At 46.1% G+C, this 21,382-nt stretch overlaps 2 protein-coding genes across 18 annotated transcripts in view; both read right to left on the bottom strand.

Annotated features, from left to right (window-relative positions):
- Positions 1-2,290, bottom strand: part of MAPKBP1 (mitogen-activated protein kinase binding protein 1) — an 88,000-nt gene extending 85,710 nt beyond the window's left edge. For all 7 annotated transcript variants that reach the window (XM_052696233.1, XM_052696235.1, XM_052696240.1 and 4 more), the window contains exons 1-2: positions 2,151-2,290; positions 1,146-1,482 (exon numbers count right to left, since the gene is read on the bottom strand). In XM_052696233.1, coding sequence (XP_052552193.1) covers positions 1,146-1,262 — 117 coding nt within the window. In that variant the 5' untranslated portion in view covers positions 1,263-1,482; positions 2,151-2,290. The remainder of the gene's footprint in view (positions 1-1,145; positions 1,483-2,150) is intronic.
- Positions 2,291-13,815: 11,525 nt separating this feature from the next.
- MGA (MAX dimerization protein MGA) overlaps positions 13,816-21,382 on the bottom strand; it is a 59,700-nt gene continuing 52,133 nt past the window's right edge. For 7 of the 11 annotated variants that reach the window (XM_052693079.1, XM_052693082.1, XM_052693085.1 and 4 more), the window contains 4 exons: positions 20,554-20,787; positions 20,053-20,229; positions 19,463-19,615; positions 14,290-18,760 (listed from right to left, as the gene is read on the bottom strand). In XM_052693079.1, coding sequence (XP_052549039.1) covers positions 17,469-18,760; positions 19,463-19,615; positions 20,053-20,229; positions 20,554-20,787 — 1,856 coding nt within the window. In that variant the 3' untranslated portion in view covers positions 14,290-17,468. The other 4 variants (XM_052693087.1, XM_052693088.1, XM_052693084.1 and 1 more) reach the window with 4 other exon arrangements.

Here is a 21,382-nt window from a genome sequence, read left to right as displayed (position 1 = left end):
AAGCTGAGCAGGTTTTTCTCTTTTGTGGCAAGAGAGGAGCATTGTGCTCTTCAGTAAAAAAGAGCCATCTCCATGAACTTCCAATCAGATGCAGAGCTTCAAGAGCAGGGTTTCATGCTGGGACAGGCCATTTAAACAGAGTTATTTCTTCCCCCTGCAGTTTTACATACGTTCCTTACTCCAGTGGCAAACTTCCCAAGCACTACTGTCCTGAGATAAATGAATGCACTTTGTATTCATGTATTACAAGCATTTCTTATTTATTACTCGGTCTTCACAAGGGGGAGGGATTAACTTTTCTATTTATGGAGACAGAGCAGTGCAAGCACTGGTTGATTTGCCCAAAGTTACAAGTGAATCAGTGGCAGAGACAAAACCAGGTGCCCTGACTCAGATGCGCCTGCTGTCAGCACAAGGAAATGCCACCCAGCTCCTCTTCTGCCCACAGCTGGAGAGAAGTCATCCTTCTCTCCTCATGACACCAATCAGTTCCCAGAGAGTGACTGTCTGCATCCTCTGCAACACCAAGAGGAGCCACAAATTTTTCAGATAGGATCAACTACACCTCAAACTAAGCGTCCCCTAGAGAAGGGAGAGCTTAGTCTGAAGCATGCAGAGAAGGAAGATGGAAGAAAGCACACATCCAGGATAGCAGAATGCAAACCCCATCTGAACAGTCACTTCAGAGACACAGATCACACTTTCCATCTTTCTAAGCATCTCACCCTTCCCCAGATGCTCACAGAACACTCCTTTGTGGGGCTAAGAGCCATTGCTTACAAGGAAAAACAAGTCTCTGTGTATTGTTAGTTGCCTGTAACACCAGGTAGCACTTTAGAACATGGAGGAAGGAACAGCATTATGTTCCTCCTGCCAGTCATCCATAACAACTCCATATGCTAGAATGAAGAAAACCCCAAAAGCTTTCCAATACAGCACAACTTCAGACTGGGTACTTACAGTCACCATCCATCATGAACAGGCCTTTTCAGACCCTGCCAACTAAAAAACATATTATAGCCGCATATCAGGTGTTCTGTGTGATTCTCTGGTCACACCAAGTCTCCCACAGAGGTATTTTCAGTACAGATGGGACTACATGCAACAAAGTTAAAGCAAGCATGGCGGCACCATGCAACACTCACCTTATTGCCTATATCTTCACGCTTGTTCCCAGGCTTGCTTCTTCTCAGCTTAATGGAGGGGGAGCGAAGGAGGTTCTTGATCCGACTTGTTATTGTAGACCCTTCAACCGACATCATATCCAGGTATCAGGAGATATTACACCCCACACAAACCGTGCCTAGGGAACAAGCCCAGGTCTGAGGCAGAAATACTTGACAGCTCAGCTGTGCTTATGCGTGTTCACACATCTCTCAGCGATCCTGCTCCAGAGCTCCACTCCTGTTACTCTGCTATTCACAGCGGCTGGCTGACCTTCCTTCTGCAGATTCCAGAGGATCAAATCAGCAGTAACCTAAACTGAAAGATGCACTCGAGGGTCAGTAAGATATCTGCAACAATTTTTAAGCTTCATTATTTGCAAGAAATGACAAAAACAAGATTTAATAACGAGGGTGGCTGCAGAATTATTCCTTCTCGGAGGCTTTCACAAAAGATTATCCTTATTTTACTGCCAATTAGCAGATATAAACCAAACCAGCAGACCTAAGATGTTCCCGTCCCTGCACTTCGCTATCAGTCGCTATGGGGTTTGTCCGTCAGCCCCTTGCTTTCGTTGGCTCCACCTCGGGCTCTGCAGCCCAGCAGCACAATGCCGCACTCAGTTAATAAAAGCAGAGAATAAACGCGAAGGAGTTTTTAACTCCCAAAATTGAGCTCCGCTTTAGGCACGCACACGGATCGGCGATACCCGGTAATAAAGGTACTCGACAGCCCCCATCCCTGCCGACGGAGCGGGGCGCGAGGAGCTGCCGCCGCCAAGGAGCGCTGAGCTGCGGCCAAAGCCCTCCCCTCCGCACACCCCCGGAGCCAGCCGGAGAGACCGGAGCAAAGCCTGCGGCAAACCATCCTCCCGGCTTCCGTGCGAAACGGGAGCGGGGGAACGACGGAGAAGGAGCGAGCCGAAGGACGGCGGAGCCTCCCGCCACCGCGACCCCGAGCCCGCCCACGGCCGCAGCCTCGCCTACCTGGTGCCCAGGAGCCGCTCTGCCGGCGAGGCCGGCGACCGCGGTACCCCGCAGCGCCTGCCCATGCAGCCGGCCTCCCCGAGGAGGGGCCGCCGTGCGAGCCGCCCCCGCGGGCGGGGCGGGGGCGGAGGCCGTTCCCTCAGCGGCGGCGGCGAAGGGGGCGGCTCCGCGCTTTCCGGCCTCGGCCAGAAGCGGGGGATCGTCCGCCCAGCCCCGCGGGCGTCCCGGGCCGAGCGTCCGCCCGCCCGCGCCGCCCAACCGCTGCCCCCAACGGCCGCAGCGCCGTCCGCATCCCGGCCGCCCCCGGGCCTCCCGCCCGCGATCCCGGCCGCGCTACGGCGCCTCGCGTGGGTCAAGCGGGGAGAGACGGGGCGGCGCGCGCCCCTAGCGGCGGGATCGCGAGGCGGGAGCGCGGCCGTTAGCGGCGGCCGTTAGCGGGTGGGGGGGGTGGAGCCGCCTCGGCGGTGCCATGCGCGCGGCGGCGTGCTGGGGTGCGCGGGGCGCGTGCACTCGGAGGCTGCCGTGCTGTGCCGTGCCAGGCGCCAACCGCCGCTGAGGTGGCGGCCGCCAAGTGCGGAGCGCAGCCTCAGGGCGGAGATTTAGGGTGAAGCACGCTCTGGGGGTTCAAAAAGACTGCGCGCCCACTCTGGCCCAGAAACCAGCATTTCTTCATGTAGAAAAGTCCTCCCCCTTCCTTAACATAGAGGGGGCTGTGAGAAAGGAGGGTCCAGACTGTTTAGCAGGGTCTGCTGTGATAAGGCAAGGGGAAATGATTTCAGACTAAAAGACGGGAGATTTAGATTGGATAGGAGGAAGCAGTTTTTTACAGTAAGGGTGGTGAGGCACTGGCACAGGTTGCCCAGAGAGGTGACGGGTGCCTCATCCCTGGAGACATTTGCAGTCAGGCTGGACAGGGCTCTGAGCACCTGGTGGAGCTGTAGGCGACCCTGCTCAGCGCGGGGGAGTTGGACTGGATGGCCTCCAAGGGTCTCTTCCAACTCAAACAATTCTATGGGTCCATTATTTTAACTGGCCCTCAGCAGTGACCACAATGGGCAGTGCCATGGTGCCTGGCTCTGTGACCTTGCGTGGTTGTTTGCATTCTCAGCAGGATTCTGATGTGTAGAAAAGGGTGCTAAGTTTCATGCAGACTGGGATGAGTTCTGCTGAGTGGGACCACTCATGCTGGGCATGGAGTTAACAACACACACCGGTCTGTGTCCCTCTGGGACCTGGCATTGCAGAGGTGTGGGGAAAGCAGTTAAAAGTTCTTGAATTTCTGCTGTTCAACAGGAAAAACACCAAAGTCACCACACTGGTGAGAAGCACACAAACATCAGGGAATGACCTGGGAGATGTCTTTGCAACAAGTGAGAAACACTCTCAGTAAGTTTGGCTCCAGTAAGAACCTTAGTGAAGCTCAATTTTTGATTTGCAATAGTGGTGAATGCACACTCTTTTATGAGAAGAGAAAAAACACGCACCTTGCCAGTGAAATACACACCCTTATATATCCTTTCTCTCAACACAGTTATCATCTCTCCTCATTACTCATTGGTTGAGCATCCCAGGCTCGCAATCTTGATGCACTTACTAAAGAATATTTCCCTATTAGGCCTGTTACCAACCTGTTGTTTTTAAGTGTATCTTGTAGTTCTTTAGGGAGGTAGGAGGGAATATTTCATAAGATTATTGCATTTTTTTTTTCTAGGGATTAAGGTTATCATGATTGTTCTGTTCTGTACTAGGCCTACCCTGCAGATTTGCCTTATCTTGAATTAGTCAGTACGCTCCAGTTTCTGCTTTTAAGCAAAATATTTGCTCTATCTTGTGCTGGTATCCGCCTCAGCAACTTATTGTGAGAAGCAACCCATTTTATAAGAAGGTTATAAATTTAGTAAGAGCTTATACTTTAATATTAGAAGCTTCTGCTGCAAAAAACACAGTCTAACTCTCACACAAGGGATGGCAGAGATGTCTGCCCGGGAGATGCTGTTTAACTGTAGCCAGTGTTGTTCAGGTGCTTGATGCTGAGTGCAGTGTAATACGATGTGTGATTACAGTTCCTTGCGACTGTGAGACTAACTGCCTCTGAAACATCACCACACTTCCAAAGTCATGGGAAAGGGACTGGAACAGGGATCCGATGGTTCTAATTTTCCAAGTAATGCTTACTCTCTTTGTAATTATATGAAATAGGATGAAATATCATTTAGTTTTTTTCAGTTCATCCTGAAGAGAAGGATCTTACCAACAACTTTAAAAAAACTTTTTGTAGGGTTTTATTAGTATAAACACTTTCTATTTTTAAATTTCATCCTATTAATACCAAGGAAAAACAAACAAGAATCACCAGCTTCCTCTGGGCATTGCAGTACAAGTCCTGCTGCACACCTGTTTCACCACTTGAAGGGCCTGGCTTTATAATTCTAATGTCAGATTTGTGAAGGATTAGTGTAAAACCCTTACACTGACACGAGCTTGGCTGAAACTGGAGTGTAATGCTGGCCTGTGTGGCTGCCGTTCTCCCTGTCACCCTGTCCTCCAGTAAATACCAAATAACTTGAAGAGAAGAAAACTCCCATTTTTTTTTCTGTTGTTTGTGTAGGGCCCACTCCAGCGGGCAGCACCCTGACTGAGATCAAGGAATGGTATTTGGAGGCAGCAGGATTTTCAGCTTCACTCTGAGGTCGTGAGTTCTTCCCTTCCAGAAAAACCAATCTATCATAAATAAATGATATCATTTGTGTTTGGCGTTTACTCTTCAGTGATGTGCTCTTAAAGTAAGTCTTGTGGGAGGTGCCACAGATAATGAGAGCAGATGCCTCGTAAATGAAATGCCCTATTTTTAAGCATTAGGTAATTAAATATCTGAAAACATTTTCCTCTGTTGCAGAAATCCTCTGTGCTTTGCTAGGAAATAACATCTTGCAAATAATCCCATGAGCCTCCTGTATGGCTCAAAGCAAAAGGAACAGTTTCAAAGTGGCTTTAATCAGAATAATTTTCCTACTTAAAAAATGTCTCGGTAAAAAGGCATGTGAAAGAAAGCACGAAGCAGCAGAGCACCCCTTGGTGTGATGTGAAAACGTTTCATTGGACTTGTTCCTCTCACAGACCAAGTTCTGCCCTGACCTATGGGCTGACAGGGAACGGAAGGTGGTGAGGATGTGTGTGGTTCCCTCAGTGAACCTGCAGAGAGCTGCACAAGCATGGTATAACAGGCTTAGTGAGCGGTTCCATGCCTCGGTGACCCCACTGCATCGGTACCACGCTGCAGTCACAACCCAGGTGTGACAGGATTTATATTTTGCAGACACCGGCAGATGCTTCTGTTAAGAGTGAGCTCCTGACTGAAGGCCGTGGCAGCTGGTGCGAGAAACTGAGGCCAGTTTGGAGACCAGGTGTGCTAGTCGAGGGCTGGCACCACACCAGTGCAGAGTCACAGCTTCCAGACAGCGCAGGGTATAGGTTGAGCTTGCTCATGCATGTCTGCAAAAATTGCGTGCAGACATTTTGCTCCGCTGCCACTTTCCTGAGCAGCTGTCAAGCTGGTTTAGCAAAAGCCAAAGGAAAAGCAGAGAACACATTTTTCCCACCAATTTGGAAACTTTGGGGACAAAGAGCACTCAGTCATCTGTAGGAGCTGTCTACTCTTCCAAGGGACCAAGGTGCTGCTTTCCAGTTGGGCTCTTGGCCATCAATTTAGCCGTGCAGGATGATGATTCTGCTGGATCATGACGTCTCTTTCAACCTGTTGACTTGTTAGAACAACAGGCACTTGGGTGGGGAGGGAGAGCAGAAGAGGAAAGGTGATCAGCTTTAGTCTACTCCAGAATCAAAGTAGGTGTATAAAAACATAGGAAGGTAAGGAACAAAGAAGAAAAATGTTGTTTTTGCTGTAGAGAAGATTTTTTACATATGATTTTGCTCCAAGTAGGAGAATGACTGAAAGCTTAATAATCATTTAATTATTAACCTTTTCCTCAAACTATGAGTTTGCCCTGGCAAAATGCACTAAGGATCCTTCGCAAGACATCCAAAGGTCTCCTAAGCTCCACGTACAGCATTTCAGGAATGAACCCCCACAGTTAGTTGTTTTTGTTGACTTGTTCTACCCATGTGATCTTTGTTCCTTTCTCGCCTTTATTGTCTACAAGGATAAGCAAAAGGACTTTCTGGAAGCTGTTTCCAGCACAAACTTGTGTCTTTTTATCAGGCTCCTGGTACCTGGCTTTAAATGTTTAGTTTCCAATCAGCAGGATCTTTTCTTTACATGTTGCTATAGAAAAGTCATGTAGACATTTGCAATTAATAATGATTGCAGACAGAATATGCTTCTATCGCAGATCTCGGCTTAGTTTTAAGAAAATAAAAACATACATGTGTGATTGGTAGAAACCTAGAGAAGTAAGAACAAAATGTGAAGTATAGGAAGCCCAAGTGAGGGTAGGAAGATGCTGCTAATAAAAGGCTTGTGACACTGAGGATGGGTAGTTACTGTAGTAAGATAAAAGATGCAGAGGTGTATTTGCAAATCCCAAGCACAGTTACACCAATATTTATTTTCTAAATTAGATGAATGTACCCTAACCTGAAGGAAAAATTACAAATCCATTTAAAATTCAACTCAGGCAAATAAATCCACTTATGTCTTACTCCTGTATTTCAAAGAATCAACAAAATCCATGTCCTCATTTTAAAATTCTTTGAATATAATTAGCAAAGCACGTATGTGTGTCTTGAGATCTCAAGCCCAGGCTGTGCATCTGCCTGCACTGAGTCACCCTGGTGCCTGAGGCATACATACATCTAGTATGCAGCCAACCTTGGAGCTCCCTGAGAGTCACTAAGTGTGATAGCAAAATACAGTGTGGGACAGGTGGTGGAAGATTGGAGGAATGGGGACAAAAGCAGCCATGTGTGGACAGAAGGCTGTCTCTCACTGGACTGGGACACATGCAGTGGTCAGACATTGGATAGAGGTCTGTACTTGCAAGGGGCATCCAGAGCTGAAAACCACGTTATGAGTAAACCACATTTGTCCAAACTGATGCTTAAATAAGAGATGCCAAGTCCTTGTTCCCTTTCCTAGGAGTTACTTCTGTTCCATTGTTCACCTTAATTACTGCTCTCTAGAAATGTGAAGCACAGGATGAACTTACCATCATCTTCCTCTACTCAGCTCTGGAGAGGCCGCACCTCGTGTACTGTGTTCAGCTTTTGGCTCCTCAGTACAGGAAAGATGTTGAGGTCCTGGAGCGTGTCCAGAGAAGGGCAACGAAACTGGTGAGGGGTCTGGAGCACAAGTCTTATGAAGAGCAGCTGAGGGAGCTGGGATTGTTCAGTCTGGAGAAGAGGAGGCTCAGAGGAGACCTCATTGCACTCTACAACTTCCTGAAGGGAGGTTGTGGTGAGGAGGGGTTTGGCCTCTTCTCCCAGGCAACGAGCAGGACACGGGGCAATGGCCGCAAGTTGTATCAGAGGAGGTTTAGGTTGGACATAAGGAAGAACTTCTTCTCTCAGTGGTCAGGCACTGGAATGGCTGCCCAGGGAGGTGGTGGGGTCGCCATCCCTGGCAGTGTTCAAGAGGCGTCTGGATGACGTGCTGCATGATATGGTTTAGTGCTAGTGGTGGCAATGGTGATGAGGAGACGGTTGGACTGGATGATCTTATAGGTCGTTTCCAACCTTGTGATCCTATGATTCTATGATTACCATTGAACTCCAGGGGAATGATAAAAGCTTCCCCTAGAGCAGTCACTGTACACCCTTCCCAGCTTGGTGCCCTCCAGTGTTTCTCTACAGAGGTCCACACCTAAGCCTGCTGGCAGTGGGGCGCTGGAGGGTTTGGGGAAGGTAGGCCAGAACAACCACACTCCACAAATTTAAAAGCACTCAGAAGGCCTAACTGAGCCACTGCCACTCTGCTGTAACGTCACAGAAGGGCTCACTTCCCAGAAAAAGGTTGGGCTAGGTTAGGATATGTTGGGTCAGACTGGGTGAGACAGAGCTTCTGACAGTTGCAAGCACGGAAGGATCATGAGATAGGTTTTTCTGCATGTGTCCAAACACAGGTCAGGACATAGTCATCCTTTATTTGTTCTCCCTCTGGCAGGATAAGCAGAGCATACAAACTATGTTGTTTTTGCTCTTGGGCTGTTCTGCATGTGAAAAAAAGGGATGCTGCCATTTTCCAGATCTACCCTGGGGCTCAGGGAAGAAGTCCTGAACACCACATGGGAACGTGTTTCCTGCCAGCAGCTTCCCAGAAGTTCTTATCTTGGGGGCCAGCTCTAAAGCGGCCTCTGCCATAGGGACCCAGAAGGAAGGAAGTATGCAAACTCTTCTGGTGCCAACCTGCATGCGCTCCCCAGTGCCTGCTGCCGGTATGTAGGTCACTGGTGAATGTTTGCCTCTGAGCCTGTCTGCCCATCTTGTACTGCTCTGCTCACAATTAGCTCACACTTCGGTAACTGACCTAAAAAAGCCTCTTTGTTTCATTCTAATTCATCCCATGCTTTAGATTTGGAGAGAACAGTAATTAAGGAGAATAATGTAGTGCAAATACCTTCTGCAAACTGAAAGGAGAGTGTGCTCTGATTGGAGCTAGTCTTTCTCTTGCTGATGGTCAGCAAGATGGCAGAGAAGTACTTAGCCAGCATTGGGTTTAGCTTTGGGAAGACAACGGCTCAACAGAGCTTTTGGCTAAAACATGCCATGCAACTCTCACAGATACTTTTTATTGTTACCTACCATAAGCAAAATCAAGGAGCTATAGCAAAACAGCAAGGAAGCAAAAGAAAAAAAAAATAAAGGTTTATATTGCAAGCTGTAAAATCCACCTGTTTGTATTAGCTTTCCCCAGCTGTGCATTTTGTTTCCTGCAGCCACGCTTCACTTGTTGGTGATGCTCTGAATTTCCTCTATCACAACCCTGTCCCCCCTGCTAAGTTTTGATTTGCCAACATCTATGCTCAAATTACAGAGCATGCAACTCGCTTCTCTCACATTGTGGAACTGCACAGCACAGTGCTGAGTTTCAAGCACTGCTTTTTTGCCTCAGTTTCCCCATCTGTTTCCATTCAGTCCTTCCTACAGGGTGTCATCTTATGAATGCCACTTCTACTGGCTCTACTTTTTGCATTTGTCTTCCTTAAAAACAAAAGAGTACGCATTCCTACTAGGCCAGCTGTGGCACCACAGTGAGAGCAGGTCCTGGTTGTATTTGTTATCTGAACAGGACTGCATTTGCAGTTTTTCAGACCCACTGCCTGTACCCAGCCCAGCCCCATTCAGTAGAAGCCTGTGGCAGCCTCTTTGTGGCAGACTCCCCAAGAGCCTCATTACAAGAACCCTGCTGGGCATCAGGCAAAGAACTGTTGCAGAGACTGCATCCAGGAAGCAGTGTGCAGGCACAGAGGGGGGCACAAAGAGAGCTGTGGCACCTGGCCCTGAAGCCAGGGCTTTCCAATAAGCCTAGGTTAGGTATTCAATTCCAGCTACATTTTCTTGGGAAGCCAAGGCAACAACTTACAGTAAACTCCTCTTAAAATCTCATTCCATTCAACCTCAGGCTCCTTGACGCAGCCTCTCGGGCCCTCAGCCTGATTTCCTGAATAACATACCTGAGCTTGCAGAATTCACCATGCAGAATGAAATTTGACCTTCCCATTACCCATAGCAACGATAATTCAGTAGAACACCACAAACCTTGGATGGCAGTTTCCCTCAGGCCATGGTATAGTAATACAAGTCAAGTAGAAGAGGAGTGAAACACCAAACTCACAAAGCAATCCTGTCAGAGACAGTTGGCAAAGGAGTTCCTCCCTCTCTCTCAGGACAAGGACACTCATACACATGCACTGTCCCCTCCCTTTCTTTAGGGCAGAGCACTTTACAGAGGCGACATCAAATAGGAAGGGGTCAGCAGCACTATTTGCATGAGTAAGACTGTCTGGAGAGAATTCAAGTGCGCATCTAACCGGCATGTATGGATGTGCTCATTTCCATGCCGACATGCAACAGTGCTCTGATGAGGGATGCTTTCCTAAAAGCAGTGCAGTGTGGCTCAAAGGCCAGACAGAAGAAAATGTGGCCAATTAGTCATCTGGCAAGATAAGTGACTGGAAGAGATGGGAATAGAGAAATAGACCCAGATCTCAAGTTCATGGTCTTCAGGCATTATGAGACAGCAGATACAAGAGAGCTCAGGGCAGCTGTGTGGCTGGAACCAGTATATGTTTATGAGCAATGAGGTGCAACAACCCAGCAGAGAGAGAAAGAAACCCAAAATAGTACAGATAGAATCAAGGTGGGGATTGACGTAATGACTGACATTATGTCAAAGATGCAGCAAACTCACAAGGCTACTGCCAGTGTGACAGGTGTTGGGAAGGCAGGAAGGCGGCAGCAGCACCCTAGCAAAGTCCCCCAGGTATGTGGTGCAGCCCCCAAAATCTTGGGGTTTTCAGGTCATGGCTGGAGAAAGCACTGAACAACCTAGCTTGGTCTAATGGTTGCCCTGGGTCTGAGCAGGAGGCTGAGCTGCAGAGAAGTCGCTTTCCAGAGGTCGCTTCTCACTTGAGTTTTCCCTTCAGCCCACAAGTGCCTACCATTTGACACAGCGATAAGGCAGATAATGAAATTGCCATGACAACAAACTGGGCTTATGCTGGCTGTTACAGCTTCCTACAAAGAGAGAGTCTTGAGAGAGATGTTCACAAAGCCCAATGAGACTAATAGAACTAGACTCATTTGAGCTTGGCTTTCAATCTGATGAAAAAATTAATGTGTTATCAGCTTGTTACACAGCTCATTTCTGCTTGTGTTATTTATTTATTTAATTTAAGATTAAGGGAAGGAAATTACATGCAAACTTGTGAAAAGAAGATAATTGCATCCACCCTCTTGAGTAGACAACCAAAATGGCTCCAGCTGGTACACCCTGCATGGGGGAAGGCAGCCATACAACAACCAAAGCCAACAGCACACAGCTGATCACAGCCAGCCTTGTGCTGCAAAACCTATTCCTTAAATACCCTGTCATCCTCCTAAGTGAAAACACAGGAGGCAAAATGTCGCCAACACTCTGGGCCCCGAACACGATGTGGCTGCACCAATGTCTCCCCTGTCAGGCTGTGCTGCCTGCACTGCACATGGCAAACCCCGTGCCAGCCAGGGCCAGAGACCCAGCTCCAGGTTCCTGGGATCCCCCTGACCAGGAGCAGCTGCTGGCTCAAGGCCGTCTTTGTAGGTCACTGACGCTGCCGGCTGGCTTTTCCCTTTGGCAGCGGTGCTTCTCTTCCCCGCCCTATGAAAATCAAGTTTTCTTCCAAACATGAATGTGCCCCTTGTAAGCTGATCTGCAATATAATTATTTTCTCCCTTGCTCAGCAAAGTTTGCAAAACTGGATGTTTTCCCCGTCAAAGTCGGACAATGAGGCCTTGTCTGCGCTGGAGCATGGTAGTAAACAATTCCCACTGTGGCTGCCACCAGTTCGGCTCTCCTGATGGGAGCTGCTTACTGGAAACTCTTCCTGGAGACCAAGACTCACGGTGCAAGCAGATAGCCCCTAAACTTCTGTGGGGTGCGACTGCAGGAAGGGGATTGTTTTTATTTTATTGCCTCAGACATCCAAAAGCTGAGGAAGCAAATTTAAAGCTCCACAAAGCAGTCCTGAGCTGAAAGAGTGCTTGCCTCACTTGTTCAAAGCCAAGAGTCATCGTAACCGAAAAGTGAAAGTGCCAACTGAGGAATGGGAACTAATCATCACCTGTTGCAAAAGTTCTGCAAAGACCTCCTTTTTCCTTCGCGTTTTTACTGTCAGTCACCCGAACACAAGTTGTAACAAGCTATCATCAGATCTACATCATTTAAAAAAAGTCTCAAGCTAACTAAAGCAGGAAAAAAACAATCTGCTATGTCATCCACCTCGTACCTCATGCCCACATGTGCTGGCCCTGCTGCTTTCACAAGGCAGAAGTCATCTAACATGTCTCCCAAAGGGATGTGAAAGGTTTGCTGGATCACGTTTTACCCTGACTCCATAGCCCTGTTTTACAGCAGAGCACAGCCCATCCCAGGAGCAAAGCATCGTGTCAGCCAGCTCTTTTCTAAGCCCAGCACTGCCAGTGCCTGAGGCCTGGGCAGGGACCAACAGAGCTTCCTGATGGAACCATACCCCACAAGTAAGGCCCAGGGCCCTCCTCGCTGGGTGCTGCCCAGCTTCATTCGCACCCAGCAACAAGCGGCTCCTGAGGGAGTGCAGCTCTAACATTTATGCTAACGGCTCCACGCTTGATTTGACACTGATCAAAATCAGACACCTTGTCACTGGCCTTTCATTTTTCCTTCAGTAGGAAAGCAATTGGGCCAGAAACGCCATGATCCTTAAAATCATCCCTGCCACGGATGCCACAAGGAGACCCATGGCTGCAGATGTGAGCCCAACACAAGAGGTCCAACAGCCAGACAAGGGCAAGCACAATAGGGCAGAGGACAGAGGGTGAAGATCTGGCTCTTGTGAAGTAAGCGTTGGGACATGAGATGAAGGCTCCCTCAACCTGTGAGCTGGGCTACATGGAGGAATGCAGTTCTGGTTTTAAGTGGTTTGTCTCAAAGCAAGGAGAAGCACCGGCCTCTGGGGCTGAGAAGAGTTCCTGCAAGAGGAGCCAGGTGCCCCAGTAGCCATGCTATCTCCTCAAGCACAGACTCCTCTTTCTATGGTTGCTACCATCCTAAAACAGCCATAGAGATGTCACAGCCCTGCTGATTGGCCAATTGCCAACAAGAGCAGTCAAACAGCTCCAAATGAAACAAGCCAGTCCAGTCCCAACCATTGCCTGCCCCTCCTGAATACCTTCACTACCACACAAATTGTTTCAATGTCCTCTAGCACCTCAGCCTGTGAAGTATTTTTCATCCTTACATCAGCCAGGAGCTCCATCTAACGCAAATTTGGCAGAGCCATGCTGCACGCAGACCTTGTCCAAACCCTCTGTGCTCACTGAGACCTCTGTGCTGGTGTCACAGCCGCAGGGCCACACAGCAGCCCTGTGGTTTACACCATGCCATAGCTGATCAGCAAGGATTTCACCACAGGAGCTGCTCAAGAAAAGCAGTTTTAGTCCAGCTGTTGAGTAAGGAGTTAATGGAAAAGGGAAACCTCTAAAAATGGTATACTGCTTATGTTTGTGTTGCATCTTTTTTTAGCTGCTATTTAATTGCCTGGCTTTAGCCCACAAGACACGTCAAGCTGCGATGCTTGCAAGGGGCACCCCTCTGTGTTGGACAGGGGAACTACATGGGGCCAGCAGGAACAAGCCCAGCAGTGCAGCACCCTCAGTCCTGCCGCTCACCAGAGGGAAGTCAAAACTCACCTAGGGATGTTACTGTCAAGCTTTTCTATGTTCTCCTCCTCAGAGCTGGTCCCATCAGGGTGACGCAGCCGAGGAGCCCTAAATGCACTCAAATACCACAGCCCCCAGCCCTGGTCATCAGGGAACTTTCTTGCTAAGTTCTTTCAATTGCAAACCCAATGGGATAAACATTACATTTACATTCCTTTCCATTCCAAAATGTAACCCTATCCCTTAAAATAAAGATCATGGGATGAAGCCCTGAAGGGTTTCATCAGAAGCTGTCAAAAATATGCTACCTGACTACAACAACACATTTTTATTCATTTTCTCCTCTGAGATTTGTGTGTTATCTCCCATTTAACAGATCATGGAATTGAGGTGACAGCAGTGACAGATAGCACCTTGTAGCAGGCATTGTATCTACTTCCTCTAAGACGTATCTCCTCTGACACTTCACCTGGGGACACATCTTCAGACTTGTTTCCATAAAGACAGCCATGCTGTACAATGTCTGCAAAGCAAAGATAGCAGAGATTAATCTGAATTTAGGATTGGGGAGGGAGCATGAAGGGAGCACAGAGACTTAATCTTCAGCAATTTGTGTGTGTGTGCAATGACCTGAACCAAGCAGCAATGCTTGCATCACCAGGAATTCTTCTGCTTCAGAGCTCACGTGTGTTGCTGGCTTGGGTACAGAGCTCATGTCACCACAACGTTGCCACTGTTTCCCCCCACCCCCCTCTCCATGTAACAAACTTTCAGAGCCACTTTCTAGTTCAGCTTGATTGGTTTATTTTAGTTTTACACTTTGTCCCTCACATACAGTTATTTCATAGTCCTGTACTGTTAGTTTTCTACAAAAATATCAATTTTTCAAAAGCAGAAAAGAGGGAAAGATATATTTTAATATATAAAAGGAAAAAAGCTAAATCTGACATCTCATTATATTCTTAAAAACATTCCAGTCTATTTACAGGTGTGTAAAAAACAAAATCTCCAGGTCTCTTGGTCTAGTGAGAATGTGCGCCTTGCAGGGGTTTCCTTCTCCTGACTCTAAAAACTTTTCATTTCACGTCACATTCTTGCATTATTGCCTCAAAAGACAGCATACATCATTTTTAAAAGATATATTCCAAATAAATGGGAGTATGAGGGGAAATAAAAAAAAAAAAAGGGGTGGGGGGGGACTGAGGGGGAGCAGCATTTAAATTCATAGCAAATTATTAAGCTGCAGTCAAGAGATGGTGAAACAAGGAGAAGCAAGAACAGAGAGCATTTCAAACATGCTTTGTTGCCCAGCACTGTACCAATCACTGCCTTTTGCAGCTAAAGTTGGGGTGTGTTCTTACCTAAAGTACTACATGCAGGAACCAGCATTTTTTCCAAGCACCTTCTGTTACCTTGATAGTGAACAAAACATCTACTACAGCAGAACACTGATTTCAGATAACCTTTGCATGGCTTTAATGCTGCCGCTTCCTCTGTCTTACAGAAAGAAGCGTGCAACGCACAAACCTTTTTAAAAGCACTTAAGCAACACAATTCTGTAGTTATACATCAGCCAGGTGGGACCACGAAGGGGCAGGGGGCAGAAAGAAGTCAGTGACTGGCGATTTGAGAGGCTGTTCGCCGCCGTTCTGGTTGCTGTTTCATGCATGGGAGGGGGGCATAAAAGCACTTGGCAAAGTAAACTGCCATCGGTTATTAAAAAAAACAACTTCAGCCTATTAGAAATGCTCAGAACCAGATTCCCAGGTAAATAATTTTATGTCTGATGTAATGCTACTGAACTGATAAAGTTACTCCACACTTCCACTGACTTAAAACAAGGTTTAAAATCCTTAACATTAAGCAAAATACATGTATTCACACATTAATTCCCTTTTCTAAGGCATTCCAGTGAGAACTGTAAGACTCTGCATGACTCTCAGGCTGGCATATATTCTCTCTTCCAAAGAAAATAACACTAGTATCAAACATTTAAATGAGACAGCAATGAGCAATGAGATACATGTAACTGCTTTAAAACACATCGCTTAGAGAGGCAAGGTGAAGACACCTTATTCATACAGGCTCTGAAGTAACTTGCTTGCACACCTAGCTATAAGGGCTCCTCTCCTTCACAGCATAATAGATAAATCATAAAAAAGACCAGCAAACACCCAAGATATACCATCCCCTAGGGGGCCCAAGCAGACATAGATCCAGAAGCTGCAGCTTACCCCATACGGCTGCACAGCAAGTAGAGCAAACACTGCTCTCCAACTGTGGAAGAACAACACTCAGCACTGCACAACCTCAGTGCGGGAAGGTGAGATTCCTCCTGTAGTGCCTCACCAAAGACTGGGAATATGGGAGGGAGGGGAAAATCCCAGCTGCTGCTGCCAGAACAGTAAGGCAGGGGATTATGTTCCTAAATGTAAAGCAAAATGCACCACCTATTTTCCATCTTCTGTATCGTTCTCACGGCCAAGCTTTCTGCCTTCTAGGAGCAGTTCAGAAGCCCCTCAAGCGCACCGTAACTCCTGTTTACAAACTTGATAGGAAAAGACTGTGTATGCACTCATTAACAAATCATCTCTCCTACGCTGAAAATTTCATTTTTCAAGAAAACTATGAAAACAAAAATCGTGTACAAAAATATAAATATCTTTACAGTCTGCAGGCCCTTCACCTCCTACAGAGGGACAGCAAAGAGCACCTACAGGTTATTGAGTAAGCAGTGGCAGAGAAGAATAAAAATACATCTTGTGATTCAATACTGCCCTATTTCCCTGGTAATGAGCATTTTTGTTGGCTTTTTTTTTTCCTATACACATCTTGTGCAAACGCAGTGAGAAACCTCTGAGTACCTTTCCTGAATTCATGAAGAAATGTAAGGTTGAAAAGCTATACATATTTTCATATATACATTCAAATATACACCTCACTCATTTATTTTAGGCTCCAACAGCCCTGACAGTTCTGTACCAGTTCTGTTCCAGATACAGTTCTGTATTTCATGAAGAAAGACTTCCTATTAACACATCTAGCAACCAAATGCATCTTGAAGAATGGTAGGAGGAATGAAGAGAACTAGGAAAATGCTCCAGCTACTTCAGCATTGTATTTAGAGATGGAGCAAAGAGGTACCCAAATTCTTCTCTACTCTCTGAACTCTTCCCTTACAAATGCCCGAACCATCAAAGAGAGAGTTATTTGGATGGGGGCATGAGGTGAAAGTGGTGGGTTTTCAATTTTTTGTATTTTTATTTTTTTAAGAGTTTACATACTGTTCTAGTTCTCATTACAGTGGGAAATATCCTTCCCATGTACTAAGAGTTCTGTGCATAAGCTACTACAAAGAGTCTCTGACAGAGCACTAGCACCAAGGAACAGAAACACTTCACTTCAGCCCTCCACACAATCTGCAGTTTCCCTTCTGCTGTTCTAGGTAACAAATCTGACAGTAATTGCAATCTCATTTCTGCACATGCATTGTATTCTGCAAAATACTGGGTACAATAAATGTGAACAATTCCATTTCTGCATAGATAGTTTGCCTGGTACAAAACCAAATACACCTGATTTTTAACTCAACAACAAACAGCTGCCTGTCTACTGGGAAAAAAAAAATCTCTGTCAACAGCCTAAGTTTCTCAGTCCTTTTATCAACTATTTCCTTGAAGATCCTATTTTGGAAGGATACCACGTGCCCAGCAATGGTTTACACATCATCTTCCATATTTTGTGAAGGGGAATGAGAACTCCCAGAATACAACAGTGAGGTAAAAATACGTCAACATGCTTTAGCTTCATAGCACTCATTTCTCAGTTTGGGGCCTGCCCTCAGATGAACAGTGCTGATGCCATACAGAAAACAAAGTGTTGCAGACAAGGGAGGTTGCCAGACACAGCCATTGGTTCGCACTGCTCCAGATCTCCATTCCACTCTCTGATAAAATATACGCACACTTATTTGCCAACTGAATTTGAAGGTAGGGTCCCAGAATTACTAAATTTTGTACCCACAGGAGCTAATGCAGGCATTGTTTTGTTATCCTGTCCTTCTCGAGCGCTTACAGATGAAGTTTTTATCCCAGCGGGTGCCAGTTTTGCAACTATAGGTGCCAGCAAGGGCATCACTTTAGCACTCTGCCCTTCTGAATCCACTGGCAGACTTGCTACTTTTAAGCCAAGCGGTGCCAACTTGGGCATGGGCCTCCACAAAGTGTCAGCATTACTAGCTTCCGGGTTAGTTTTCATCTGCAAAATCGGTGGAGTCACACCAGTGGCCTCTGCCAAGTTTGCTACAGTTTTGCCATTCCCGCCACTGGTTACGGACAGGTTGGGAAGCGCATCCTTCATTTCAGCACCGATTACTATTTTCAGAACATCTGCTTCAGATGAAGGCTCCCCAGAATTCTTGTCCCCCTCAGTAAGGTCATCATCTTCCAGGTGCAACAAGAGAGGGCTTAAAGAGCCACCGCCCTCTGGAACCTCAGAAAGGTCTTTAAAAGCGCCTCCCAGATGGCCGAACTGGAAGGAAGAACCATCTGCAGTGGTGAGATCACCGGCTGTTCCGCGGCGAGCCTCTGCGTCTCCATGGGAGAAATCTGAGCCTAGAGCGCTGGGCAGCTCTGACATACCTGAAGCGTCATCATTCAGTTGCTGATTGAGAAAAGCAATCTCATTGAGCAGAGAAGTGAGGGTCTCATCAGTGTCATCACTCTCCTCAATGCTGCTCAGTAACTCACCTGCATCCAGTTCTGCTTCCTCCATTGCAGAAGCTACTTTCCTCAGTTCCATTTCTATCCTCGAATCTTTGATCTGCAGCTTGCGAAACGGCAGCTCTTTCGTTTTCAATCTTTCCCCTCCGTGATCACCATCCTTCTTCCTGGCTTGGCTTCCTACAAGCTCACCAACGCAGAGCTTTTTGCCAAAAGGCTCTGGAGGTTCCTTTGCACACGATGCATTCTGGAGCTGTGGAAAACCATCTTTGTTTTCAAAGAAACCTTTCACAGAACCTGTGCTACTTCTTCCCTCTCCGTCACTGTCTCCAGGACACGGTTTGTTTTTCTCTTCTAAAAGGATGCTGTCGCTCTTCCTACTTTCGAGAGGCGACACCAAAGATTTCTCAGAAGCCTGAGTACTCGCAGCTGTCGTGTTAGAATTTTTGCTTCTGTTCGGGTTTAGACTCAGGCCTTCTTCAGCAGCCAGGGATGTTACATTAACAATCTTTGGCATCATGAATGAATCTTCACTTTCTGCAAAACCAAACAAAGCACAATCCATCCTGATCCACACTAACGGCAAGATAATTCCTATTTATATTTCATTTGCTTACTTTCTCGAATAAGCTGCAATTCACAATTTAAACAACTTGCACAGTTTTGGTTAAGCAAAGAGCCAAAATCTTAATAGTGCAGCTTTCAACTTGTAAAAAAAAAAAAAAAAAAAACAACCAAAAAACACTTGCCCAGTCCCTTCCTTCAGAAGGCTGCCACAGATGGAAGCAACTGTAACACTTACAGCTCTTCCAGGGATGCATGAGGAAAACAAAATCTTCACCCTCAGAAAGATTTTCAACAGCCCCACAATCATTTTTTACTGAACTTCCCTACTGGAATGCATTATGCCATGGACATGTTCTAGGCCTCAACTCTTTTTAGTTTGCTGAGGGTAAGAAGAATTATTTAGACTTGAGAAAGAGAAAGAGAGAGAGAAAGAGAAAGACTTGGGTTTAAAAAAAAAAAAAAAAACAAAAAAACACAAAAATAAAGCTCTTGTATTTAGTCCTTTAAGGACCTTCTGATCTGTTAAAAAGACTTAATACTGATTTCCCCTGAAAACCCAGACAACAGCATCTACTGTTACTTCCTAATAAGAAAAATAGTTCAGCCTCATTTTTGCAAGGGTAACCTTCCCTACATACATGCAGAAAGATCCATAAAAAACAAAGAGCCTACCTGAATGGGACTCTGGGGCTGGAACTACTGCTGAGGGTACTGGGTTTCCAGCAACAGTTGATAGTGTAATGGGAATAGCAGAGTTAGTAAGGATTCCTTTTACTTGGACAGGAACTGCTGATCCAGGCAGCTGAATCATCACAGAAGCAATACCTTACCCAAAAAAAGGGGAATGGGAATTCAGTGGAAACAAGATCCTTTCAGATACTCAGTCAAGCCTGGAAAATAAAATCCTTACACTTCCATGCAAGACTTTACACGGTAGTACCATCTGAAAGTGGTAAAAGGTATAAATATAGATAGGTTAGGTGACGAAAGTGATCTCCGGTTTTTCCTTCTGCCTTTACTTTCTTGAGACTTCCTATCTCCCCAATTTGGAAACAGTAAAAATTTAACAAATTTTACTTACCTGTTGACATACTGACTGATTGTGATAATTATATAAAATTTATTTTATCAAAGTCAGGTTCTACCTCACTAAGTTGTAAAGAATCAAAAGTAAAAGGAAAAATTGAATGTTACCATGCAAACAGACATGCACATCTCTGAATGCATGGCATATCTGTTAGCGTGCTCTCACATGACCGTACCTGGCTGCGCTGTCACGGTATTGCTGACAGTTCGAGGCTTTAATTCAGCCTGCAAGAGCGTGGAGGGCACAGCTGCTACCTGCCCGGGTACCAGTGGGCTCTTCAGCGTGAGCACCTGCCCCTGCGGAGTCATCACTAGGCTTGCAGCTGTTAGGGTCAGAGAGGATGAGGTGTTCTCTGTAAAAAAGAAACATGTAGATCAACTATTTTGGCACAGCACCTGTAATGGCAAACCTGGACACCCTGCAATCCAGCATCAAGCACAGGCATGCAAGAAGTGCCAGCTTGAAGGTTCATGAGCCTGAGATTAGAAAGCCGCTTCAGAAGTGACACAGGCTCCAGGAACCCCCTCAACGCAGCGAGAAACAAATCCATACTTCCTCTTCATGCAGTCTAATAGCCTTAGCCCCCTAGAGTGACATTCTGAACAAACATCACTTCAGTCTTGATGAAATTAAAAGGTGACTTCATTCAGTGACAAGTGCGTTGTTTTTAACCCACCTGTGGCATGGCTTCCTTTTCTGGCAAGTATCAATGGCTTGCCTCTTCTATTTGTCATAGGCACTTTGCTCAGATCTCTGGGTAGAGCAGAAGATGCTTCTTGATGTGTGCTAGCAGGTGAGGTTACAACAGATTCTGCTGGTTGGACATTTTTCTTCTTTTTTTGTGCTTCTACGGCTTTTTGTTTGGCATACATATATTCTAGCTTCTTTAGGACAACCTCTTCTGTCTTCCCTATAGAAACATCATTGGAAAGTTAATCTATCTTTCCAAAGACTCTTCCCAAACCTAAACATGTGAGGATGGAACTTCAAATTTATCACTCTGACGTGATTTAACTACTTTACAGTAGATAACCTCACCAAGTAAATAGCAGACTCAAATAAGAAAGTAATAAATACGTATTTAGTACAAGTTATTTTGTTTCTTTCAGAAACATCCATGCATTTTAGAACTTCTCTGCAACTTTGATAAGAAGAAATCAGCTTCAATGTGCAGTAGCTTCTGTTCAACAAGTATCACTGGAAGACATCCACATCTCTGGAGAAATACCTCACATCTTTCCTAATAAGCATGATTATCAGTGTTATTTGTATGCTGTGTGAGTTTTCTTGGACTGATACATGCTGTTAAATAATATCTAAAAGGAAACTCGCATACAGCTCAGCATTGTTTAATGTTACAATTTTCACATCAAAACAAGATTTTTAGAAATCATGTTTTCTGTAGATGCTCACAGTTTGTTGGTCCAAGGTGAAATAACTACACTGATCTCCTTACAATTTAGAGTTTAAGTTCTAACATGGACAAATCCTTGTGGGCCCCTTCC

Source organism: Tympanuchus pallidicinctus, unplaced genomic scaffold (assembly GCF_026119805.1).
Source record: "Tympanuchus pallidicinctus isolate F22 unplaced genomic scaffold, pur_lepc_1.0 scaffold3, whole genome shotgun sequence".
NCBI classification, from domain to species: Eukaryota; Metazoa; Chordata; class Aves; order Galliformes; family Phasianidae; genus Tympanuchus; species Tympanuchus pallidicinctus.
Note: the sequence above shows the minus strand (reverse complement) of the source record. Positions and strands in the feature narration are given on the sequence as shown.